At 35.2% G+C, this 11652-nt stretch overlaps 2 protein-coding genes across 2 annotated transcripts in view; one reads left to right on the top strand and one right to left on the bottom strand.

Moving 5' to 3' along the window:
* Positions 1-9692, bottom strand: LOC149778676 (uncharacterized). The gene is made up of 6 exons (XM_089939479.1): positions 9563-9692; positions 5634-5826; positions 4034-4195; positions 3085-3201; positions 1598-1705; positions 1-481 (listed from the first exon to the last, which is right to left on the bottom strand). The coding sequence occupies exons 1-6, from the start codon at positions 9641-9643 to the stop codon at positions 36-38; spliced, it is 1107 nt and encodes a 368-aa protein (XP_089795605.1). The 5' UTR covers positions 9644-9692; the 3' UTR covers positions 1-35.
* Positions 9693-9820: 128 nt separating this feature from the next.
* Positions 9821-11652, top strand: part of LOC149778675 (uncharacterized) — a 144975-nt gene continuing 143143 nt past the window's right edge. Inside the window, exon 1 of the mRNA XM_089939483.1 lies at positions 9821-9894. The gene's annotated coding sequence lies outside the window, so the exon portion shown is untranslated. The remainder of the gene's footprint in view (positions 9895-11652) is intronic.

Below are 11652 nucleotides of genomic sequence, written 5' to 3'. Positions count from 1 at the left end.
TGAAGACACTTTTTTTCAATGAAAATATTTTAATACTATCCAATGAGGGCTAGATAATCTTTTAAAGTCTGTGGTAATGGCAATAACTCGGACTTTACTAGTATGAAACCATCTAGTTTATCTCTTACAACAATCCTACACAAAGCTTTCAAAGATCTTGGATTATGAGTCATATTATGTAAATATGCTTTGAACTTTGCATAGTCATCATCATCAGATACCACAGAACAAGAATGTCGATGAATTTTTTTGATGGTGGATAATAACAGGGCTGATTCTGCAATATGGAAAAGCTGACTTTGGAACAATGGACTGCATGCATTTAGAGATTTCAACAACCAATGACGATGGTCCTTGTTACTCAAGTCGAATCCTATTCCAGAGGAAATTAATGCACGAATCACAGAAAATCTTGCCTCCAATTTCTCTTCACCATTTCCTTTGTCAATGTGATGAAGTTCATAGCATATAGGTAGTCGTCCTGAAAATAGTAATCAAATATTGACCATAGCTATCTCAGTAAATGTACAATGGGAAATGAAAGACTACCATACATACTAGAGTCCAACTGTAAAGAACAGAGATTCTGATCTACCGAGGCACAAAGCACCTGCAGATCAGGGTTTGTGTTCTTTAATGATTACTCTTGATGAACCGCACAGACCAAGATCTACAAGCAAATTATGTGATGGCATTTCTGGGTCTGTGCAGTTTGTAGTTGGACTTGTCTTATAAGCAAGTACAGGGTACCTATAGCCCAGGGGATTTTTTTTATTTGATTGGTCCCTTAGTCTTGTCACATATTCCCCACTTTTCGACAAATATATACTGGTTCCCTACTCTAATTATGGGAAAATTACAGTAATTTGATGTCTTAATATTTCTCTTCAAGACTATCAAAACTACAAGACCAGTGTTATATGTTTCCCACTTCAATGCAATACCAGTGTTATCTTTTTCTCACTTCAATCTCCACTATTTGCAGCAGAACCTTGTTTTTAAAACCAAAATTTCTTGGAATTCAATCTGTCTAAAACTACCCATACCACAAATGTCAAAAGAAAATACCCAAGGGACATGTTAGGTGCATATAAATTATGTGTGTTATGCCTATCAGGTACATATCGGGGGAGCTTGAGAATTTGTGACTCGGAGAGGGGACACATTTTTATGCCACAAGTGCGTAACTCCCTTCAGAAGTGCCTACGCTTGCTCTGTGATCTCACTTGCTTCTCTATCTCTAACACACACAGTCACATAATTCAGGACTTATCTGAAATTTATGTAAAACCACTACCACCATATGCCTAGCCCAACCCCTAGGGGGTGCATTATATTCTAAAACCCCAATCATATTCCCAAGTTTGAAGTCTATCTTGAATGGCTGAGCAGGAGTTGTGATCCTATATAAATGCATGGGCAGGAAAACTGAATTCTGCCTTTTCTCAAAAAGAATGGGATAATAAAGGTTGAGCTAGCTTTTTAAACTAGTCAGAAATACATGACAGCTTTCTCCCAGAATCTGTGAATGAACCTGTGGAGGGCTGTATATTTAAATGTTAATTTTTTAAAAATAAATATGAATATGCTTAAGTACCTCTCTTGTCCATGATGGTCGAGGAAAGGCCTGCATATAAAAGTTTGTACACTAACTCCTTTCTTATAACTGTGTCCTGGTTGAAGTTGTCACATACACAGTGAAGGGCTGAAAAAATAAAGTTTTCATCTACTGAAACAAATGAAACATTTTCCTTTCTCGTTCATCTTAATTGAACCTCTTTTTAACAGCCTCCTCTGGTGATGAAAAATTGAATGGGTAATGGAAGTGGCTGCTCAAAGAAGGTAAAATACATTGAAACCAGAACTTGCCTTGACAAAGCAAATACTGACCCCCACACACACACTTTCCTGCCTGTGACCAAATAACCCAAAGTCCATTCCATACCATATAAACTTGTTTGTAAGTTGAGTCCGACTGCAAATTGCAATGAGTCAGATATGCCATCATATAAGCACTGGCAGATCTGGCCATTTTATTTTAATACGATTTGCACAACTCGTGTTGCACCGTTATGTGAGTCGTGTCCTTGACGATAATAAAGATTTAACAAATTTTTCCTTATTGACAGGATATTCCTTAAGAAATGAATCATTGTTTACCTTGAGCAAATACACTGGGATGTATATAGCACAAAATACATATAAACGGGAGAGTTTCATGTGTGAAAAAATACATGTTGTCATTATTATTGTACTTTTTCAGATAACTTTTATTTCAGAGAACAATGTCACGACATCCTGTAAGAAAGTGTTGGCACCAAAAAGGGTAAATGGGACATTCACTCAAAACGCCTCACATGTTAAATGTGCACACTTAACAACTGTTGTATTTTCTGCACAACATGGACTACTGAAATGTGGAATCCAGTTGATTCCATGTGTAGTTATAGAGAGTGCAGGAATTGTCAATTGCCCTCATTATTTGAATGTTCAGGTTTTCTCTCCTCCAGAGATCCAAGAAGCCCACTGCTTACAAGAACACTCCAAGGTCCCATGAGCTTATGGGAACAGCATCATTTGGAGAAAAGTAAGATGCTTTTGTAGGAGGAAATAATTTTCAAGGAGTAGAAAAGGAGCAGTTGAACATCCTGTTTAGATTCCTTCAGCCCAATCACACCTGTACAAATTTTGACCCCTCTACCCCAATCAGACATGTAAACATTAAACACAAACATCACCATAACAACAATGATAGCTCTCTCTCTCTCTCTCTCTCTCGCTAACGAAGTTATTTCATTTTGTCATAAATGTCATTTCTAATACAAATTGATAGTGTGGGTGTGTGTGATTTGGATTTTTAATGTAGCTTTAACAATTTTCCAGTCATATCGCTACAGCGTCTACAGTGTGACAGTTTATAGTGATGTCTAGCACTGGGCCATCATGATAGTGTGCACACAATGTGCTAACCACAAACATGGCAATTCTCATGCAAATTCATGGCATCTACACAATGTTCCAATCACAAACCTGTCCATTCTAAAGCAACTTCATGGCATTGAAAACAATGTGATAACCACAAACCTGTCATCCCATCACAATCTGTGAGGTGGATATTGGCTTTGCGATCAAGTAGGTATTGCATAATGGCCAAACTTTCTTTACTGTCACAGCTGCAAGCTTCCATCAATGGGGTTCTACCTGTCAGAAACACAAAACAATGATTTATTTATTATTACAAATCTGATCACTGAATGAGGCAAACTTCTGTACAATATAATAAAAAGAACCTTCCTACAAATGCATCTTTGTTAGCCAAGGTTCTGATATGATAACCCTATCTACACCTTGGCGTATCGAGCAGATATTTCTGTGCTTTGGGTCTGTAAATTTCACTGGATGAGGCAGCAAGCCACCGTATACAAACAAAATTAAGTTGTTCAAGCTTGAAGACTTTTTACATGATCGAGACAAGGGGAGCACACAACTTGAATGGACTGATAAATAAGCAATTTTCCACCCCTGGTCCGTGTTTGTACAAATACGTTTCACTCAACTACACATATAATGGCTTCCTTCTGGTATGTAGTTATACATTCAATGTTAGACTTACAAAGTATCCTTTTTATGTCAATTGCCTCCATCATTTTTGGCCAATGTACAATTCACCACTGTTACATGCTACTGGTTAGTTTGCATTACATACTAATTGAAGCAACTCATGAAATCCAAAATATGTTGCTAGGACAAAGCAAGAAAATATCTGTCTGATCTGCCAAAATGTAGATAGGTTATCATATCTAGGCCCCTTGGCTAGCGAAGATGCCAACAAATGACGAAACTGAAAATGTTGTCTAATGTAAGTTTTGCAACATTTTAAAACAATGATCAATATCTATCAGAATAACTTAAAAGAATTATCAAGACAACTAATCTAACCACCTAAACATCCTACCAGATCATTTTAGAATTGTTCCTACCTTGTCTTTACCAACAAAAAACACATGAACACTTAGCATATGTAGCATCAAACCTGCATTATCTTGAACATCTGTTTTACAGCCAGCTTCTAGTAGTGTTATGACATAAGCGGCAGATGTTCTAGCTGCTATGTGGAGTGCAGTTCGTCCAAACCGGTCCAGCAGATGCAACGAGGTGCCAAAGTACACTAGGATGTGAATAATTTCTTGCAGTTCTGACAAAAGAGAAATATTTTACATATAGGTTATACAATGGAAAAAAGGGAAATAAATTGCATAGCAACTTCTCAAGGAAACACAACTGGAAGGGGACACCATAATCAAGTTTTGCTTTGGGGGGGAGTCAGAATTTCTTACTATGCCATTATAGTCAAGGAATAGTGAAAATTCTTTTCTATAAACCATATCAACCCATAAAGTATCCAGACACATAACCATTGACCTCTGACCTCAGCTTCTGACAAGTATCTGTTGAATGGGTGTAGATACTTTTCCAAATCTTGTATTTGTTCACTGTACGAGTTCAATTTGCAAGTCTAAACATGACATTTAATACAAAGGATATTTGTAACAAAAGTGATCTCAATTTCTTTATAGGGAATTTCATGACACTAGTGATGCAAATAAATGTGTCAACAACAGGTGTACATTTCAGACATTTACCAGCATTTCTTGTGGCTCCTGAGGAATGACTGGCTGAAGGGTCCTTTCTACATTTTAACAACTTGTAAATCCACATGGAATAACACAACCCTATCTTCTGTGTCCATTTCTAAGTTTGTGGCTACATACTGTTGTTCCATGTGATACAGCAATCACATGACTGTGTCAAGAGAAACTTAAGGCGGCAGTGGAATTACTATGAATATTAACAAGTGATTTTTTTTTAGCCCACCTTTATTTACTGTATATACTTGCTTATTATTCAAGTAAAATTGAAAACAACAAAGATCCAGTTCTGTCATTGCATAATGCAGTCACAGATCGGGGTCTATGTTGTTTGCTCTAATGATTACTCCCTATATATAAGCAATCATTTTGTATCATTCTCGCTATAACACAGTTCATTACAGAACATGGTCAGCTGCGTGTGTGTGTGTGTGATTTGGATTTTTAACATAGCTTTTTTCAGTCATATTGCAAAAAAGTCTGCAGTGTGGCAGTTTATAGTAATGTCTAGCATTGGTGCATCATTCCGCAGACATGTAGCATGTTGTTCCACCCAGACACATTATTCTGACACAAGAATGACCAGTCTTAACACTAACCTCTTAATGCTGAGCACCTAGTGAGGCAGGTGTTAGTACCACTTTTATAAGTCATTGGTATGATGCAGCAGGGGTTCAAACCCTCATCTGAGGCAGATGCTCTCACCACTAAGCCACCAGAGCAGTGGTCAGCTGTAATAGAACCTGTTTAGGAATGAGAGAAATCTGTGTCTGCAGTCTGGAAACGTTTTACATTATAGGGAAACAAAATTTGACACTGACCATATCATGACATGAGGAAGAAAAATATGGAAGGAAAAAAATGTTAATGACAGATTTTAAGCAAAATGACAAACTCCTCTTCTTCTTTATACAAAGTTTGCATTTATGTATGAATTTGTTGAAGAAAATTTTTGTATTCCATTTACATGGAAGTGTAACCTACTAGCACTGGAGGGCTGATTTACTGCAACATGGAGTGGAGAGCTACCAAAGTCATCCACAAAGTGAGTGTCTATGCCAAGGTCGATGAGTCGCTTAAATTTCTTGACATTTCTTCCACGAATTGCATCCAGAAGCTGGCACTGAAGATCAGCCGTACCGTCATCATCGAGGTAATCTCTTTCCCACTGCGCTTCCTAGAAATGATGATAACGATAATAATTTTATTACAGTAATACTAAGTATATACTAATAACAGTAACATACATAAAAAAAATAATGAGACAGCAAGCTGCAGGCAAACACACTGTCACATTCTGGGACTGGCGGAAACAGCACAAAATAATTACCAGGTCTAACAATTGCCACATTTTCAACAAGTGTAACCTCAACACCATTATATATGCATATCCAGTTTTTATCGGACCATTATGTTAGCATGATTGACTTTGGAGATTATTACTGACTGATTGGCTTCTTTCTAACCCCAAGTGTATGCCATCAACAAACATTGGTGAAAGTACATGGTCAACAGAGGTGCACTGTATTAATGGTGTACCAGTTTACAGCAGAATTTTTTTTCCAGTGGTACATACCATAGTACTTTTTCACTGTGCTGGTACAACTAGTTTCTGTCAGCATGATGTTTTTCACATTATCAGATAGTGTAAGCTTAATCATCCCACTTTAGTTACAGCTTCAAGATTATAACTTATACATGCACGTGCAAATTCACTGTTGTTGTTGTTGTAGGGTTTAATGCACACGATAGGCTATACATGGCGGCCAGTATTAATGGTGGAGGAAGAACCCAGGAAAGAACCACCGACCCACGAGAAGCTACTGGCAAGCTTTCTCAAATACCCACATTGGCTGAATCCAAGACTCGAAACCACGCAGACAGAGGTGAGATGGCAGTGATCCGTAAGGGAGAACGCTTTAGACCACTAGGCCACATCTAACGTTAAGTAAGATGACCATTTAATTTGTGAGGGGACTGTTATTTTCTATTGAGCTAAAAAATTTCTTTTATCAGACGAATAATAGTTTTTCCAAATACTATCATGGATATAATATGGTGCTATTTTGTTATAAATCAAAGGAAGATCTTTACAATAGTATCAGGGCCATGTCTCAGAACATTTAACTGTTGGTTTCTAATTTTAATTGTGGGATACAGTGGAATAAATTATGGTGTGTTAAAAAATACCACAGTGCAATATTTTTTGTGGTACCCAGCTCCAACAGTAAATACATGTACCTGAAAACTGTGTGATAAAGGCCATTGTTCAACCAGTGTCCTTGGCCACTGACCCACAAAATCCATATACATGTGTGCCTTTTTGCCTCCAATGCAGGCCATTCATAAAGTTTGTTTATGGCATAGGACCAGAATCCTCTTGCAGTCCTTATGATGCTAACCACTGAATTCTAAATTCATTAGTTGTCTTCCTTATCTCAAATGCAGGGGGTGCCAGGTGTTTGAGTGGTCTAAGGTGCTCATTCATATCACCATTATCTACATGGATTTAAGTCTCTGCAGGACCAATGTGGGTTTATGAGAAAGCTTGGTAGTAAGTAGCTTCATGTAGGTTGGTGGTTCCTGTACTGTACATAATACAGATGATGGAACAATACCTCAATTCTAAGGCTTTTGACAAGTCCAGGACATAAGTTTTCTTATCTCTTCTGTCTTGTGTTTTGAGGTTTCAGAGCAAATAAACAACTGGGAAATATAAATGACCAAACATGCTTAGTCTGTGACACAAATGTTTATTGTCCAACAATGAAATGATGTAGTCGCCATTGAATTGAGTGCTGTCATTAGCATCTTCATCGATTTATTGACGATGAAACAATCTGTAAACAAGACCTAGTGACCAATGAACTTAAGGTGTTTATTTGGCCTTATATTGGATGAACAGATCAAAGAAAAGTTGTTATATTAAAATTTAAAAACTCCCACAAGTGATATAAACTTGCTTAGAGGATGTACTGGTGAAAACCTGACCCACCAAACATGTCAGGCAAGAAATGGTACTTAAGAATCTCTGCTTTGCAAATATTTTAAGGAGCAAATCTGATTTTATGACTGCATATTTGTAGATGGTAGTAATGATGCATCTATATGATAACAGTATGCTAACCTTGTATAATTTGTATTGCCATGTTATATTTTGTTTCTTGTATGCAGTATACATAGATGCTGGCAATTTAATTTCATGGCCATAATGTGAACAAGATGCTAGCTAATTATGTCCCCTTAGATAAATCAAGGATATTAACATTATTATTATGAATGGAAACAAAAAAATTTGGGGATTACATAAGCAAAATAGTGTTTTTGAACAAACAGAACTTAAGATTTCTCTAATAATCATGAGTAATACATGTACATGCCATATATAAACTATTTTGTGCGCAGATACACTGGACAGCATTTGTATCACATATGCTTACCAATCCTTTATTTTACATTGGGGGGGGGTATAAATATCAGCAAAAGCAGGCTGCAATGACCCACATTTCAAGCTCAATTTATCACAAAATTTTTTATATACAGTATTAAAATCCTAGGCAGAACATACATTTAGGTAGGAGTGACATCCATGTCCTTTTCATGTCCCATTTAATATTTTTATTTTTGGCAAATAAATGTAAATGTAGTTCAGTTTGCTAGACACTGATAAATATATTATCATGAAAACTGATGTGTCTTCACTTTTATCATGTATGTTTGCACTCATAAAAAGTAAACTGTGGTTGTAATGGCCTACTTTTCTGGCTCCTGTGGCCATGCAAAATTTTAAAATTCAGTACCGGCAAAACAACATTCTACAGAATGTCCTCTTGGTTCATTCTAACCACTGACCTCCACATTTTTAACAAATATAAACATAAAAGATCAGAAATATCTTTTACAGGATTGATTTCATGAATGGGAAACATGCAAAACCTCATGAAATTTCACTCCCATCCTCTCTTTGTGGTGGAGAGAGCCACCTGAATGGAGGTAACCATTGGAACTGATGGTAAAAGCAAATAAAATTTTAAGTTGCTTAGTTCATTTTTTAACTGCACACTATTAATTGTCATCTCTTTCACCCTATTTCTTGTTCACACTGAGAAAATACAGCGCACATTAAAGAAATATCTTTCTTTTGCTCGTCTTCCTCATTCGTCTGTTGCAAAGTTAATTTAAAGATATCATGACCACCTTTGATTACACACATTTCATAATTAGGCAGTGAAGTTTTGACATAAAATATTGCTATTCTTGGAGAACAACTGTAATATTAATACTGAACAGATTTTATGTACAACTTAATAAAGAATAATTAAAAAATATAATAATAAAGATGTTTGCAGACATGGAGAATTACTTGAAATTATTATAGAACAGTGATCAACAAGATGGTCAGATATTACAACCATTACATTTGTTTCCCGTGGAATAAATAATAATATGAAACTGAGGGGCCTACTCCATATTTATTTCCGGTTAAATACTTACAGCTATTATTATTTATAAAGTCAAATTCATAGATGGAGTACAGACATATTGTACACGTTTTTGGATACCAAGTCCATTGCTATTCACCCTTCCCTTGGTAATTATCGAAAGTATCAATGTAGGTTTTGCACAATTTTCGTTATAAATATGGAAGAACTTGTTACGATAGACAGAACAAACATAGAAGATAAGTTTACTGAATCGTATAGAGGTTATAATCATAGAGTTAACACCATCACCATGTAAGGTCAAAGCGCCTGTGGGAATAAGAACGATTTTGAGACAACCCCTTCACAGTAACGTTATAATAATTTACTAATTTGTCTTTCATTTAGATTTGTTGTTGTTTATATAATAGCGAATGCACGTGTTTCTACTTAAGTTAGAATAATCATATGTAATGAATGCTAGATAAAGACCTGAATTTCCCACTTAAGCTCCCGATTTGATGACATACTTCTAACTGCAGCACGCAATGTGCTCCAAGTGACTGGCAACATCAATTCCGGATTAAATTTTTTAATAACTAAATATTTTTTTATTATAACACCTTAAAGATACAAATATAACAAATTAAATAAGACAAATAAATTAAATTCGAGCTGAAGATAAATATAAGTAAGCAAGATATAGTGCTAATTTTGCTTTTCGACATCTAGAGCACACTAATTGATGACGTCACAACAAGAATACATTTGGAAGTTGCAGATGCGGAAGACGACTAGTTAGCAGGTATATAGTTTTGATAACTGTAAGTATCTGTTTTATTTTATTTGCACAATTAGACAACTATTAAGTGTTCATATATTTTTTATAACACTGGCTGATAAATTTGTATATACATAAGGTAGATAAATTTACAGAAAATGTCTCAACTGCTCAGTTTCGCATTCCAGAAATATCTTAACATGCATTTTTTCGCCCTCATTTTTTTTTTTGTTGATTATGTAAAGCTAGCTGTCGTCGTAACGGGGATGCCATAGTTATTACTGACAGTACTGGACGTAATATTCTTCAGAATTGTCTCAGTATTATGTGAGTGGATAATACTGGATAAATACTGGTTATTTTACTCAGTAGTACTGGATTCCATTGGAGAAATACGCTACCAAAATTACCGGGCAAACCAGGTATGGGTACATAATACTGATATATATTAGTTACTGACTGTGTATTAAAAAATATTGGGCCAAAGTACGTTTTCTTTTGCGAGGGTTTTCATTGACATATTAACAAGGATCAAATATTTTGTAATAGTCAGTATTGTTTTTATTATTATATAATTTAAAACAAGCATATCATGCTCTTTTGCTATAAGAATAAAAGAACTAAAACAAAAATATTTAAATGATTTGTAATTTTTTTTTATTGAACACACATACATTGTACGAATTAAACCTTAGCAATTCATGCTACTTTACTGATGTGGAAGAGCTTGAGTTCATGTGTGGCTTTTATTCAGCAATTAATGGAACTATGTTAAAGAGGAAGGAATATCATGTAGCCCCTCTCCCCCCAGTAAAATGTTTATATTAGACAAAAATGATGTAACACATCGATGAAAAATTGTAAATGTAAACTTTAAGAGAAGATGAGCCAGAAAAGTGATTGTACTTATTCAGTAGTGCTCTCATGGTGGCAGATATACTCATTATTCCCACTATGAAAACAAAGTCATATGGACAGCATTCTTTTGCATACCAAGGCCCAGCAATGTGGATTGAATTGCCCACTGAACTTAGACACAAAGACACAGTGATCACATTCAAGAGGGCTCTCAAAACTCACTTATTTCGACTGCAAGAACAAACTTAAAGACCTAATAATGTTTCCTACCTGAAATATTCTCAGCATGTTTTTTATTTTTTAATGTTTTTCTAATTTCATGGTGTTTGTTTTTGTAATAATATTATTATATGTTTTTTTTTATCTTATATGTGTTGTCTAATGTTGTAAAGCGCTTAGAGCTTCTAAAGATTAGGCACTATACAAAGACCTCATTATTATTATTATTATTATTATTGTACATTTGAAATGTGCATTGTTCTGGTGTTTGTCAGGAATATTGCCAAGGTATTGTGGCTCATCACTTTGGACAATACTGAAAATAAAGATATAGATTTTCGAGTTGCATGTTTGCAGGATGAAACAAATTATTAATTGTTTAATTAATTTTCTTGGTGCAGGATTTTGTTTATGTGAAAGACAAGTTGTTTATTGATGCATTGTATTAGAGGCTGGTTTGACTCATTGTCAGTTTTGTATTAATAGCAGCAACTAACAATCACTAACCATCCATTTTCAGTATTTTTATAAATCATTTTTTTTGTCTTGTTGCAATATATGTTTTGGATGTATTCAGATTTTCTTTATTGAATTTGGATGTTTTATTTGAATACATTCAATTTAACTATCGGTTATCATGTGATAGATCTATTGTGTATAAAGAGCAATAGCAAATATTATCATTTTCAGAAAGTTGATTTTTCAGCACTGGTTTAAGGTAAAA

The sequence above is a fragment of the Sinohyriopsis cumingii genome, chromosome 17, assembly GCF_028554795.1.
Source record: "Sinohyriopsis cumingii isolate HCF-2022 chromosome 17, ASM2855479v2, whole genome shotgun sequence".
In the NCBI taxonomy this organism is placed as follows: Eukaryota; Metazoa; Mollusca; class Bivalvia; order Unionida; family Unionidae; genus Sinohyriopsis; species Sinohyriopsis cumingii.
This window is presented reverse-complemented; position numbering and strand designations above follow the sequence as displayed.

Coding starts and splice junctions, on each gene's coding strand:
- LOC149778676 (XM_089939479.1), bottom strand. CDS start 9,643: ATGTTGCCAGTCACTTGGAGCACATTGCGTGCTGCAGTTAGAAGTATG. Junction 4,196..5,633: donor AAATCAGCCCTCCAGTGCTA/GTAGGTTACACT, acceptor CTCTTTTGTCAG/AACTGCAAGAAATTATTCAC. Junction 3,202..4,033: donor AGATGTTCAAGATAATGCAG/GTTTGATGCTAC, acceptor TGTTTCTGACAG/GTAGAACCCCATTGATGGAA.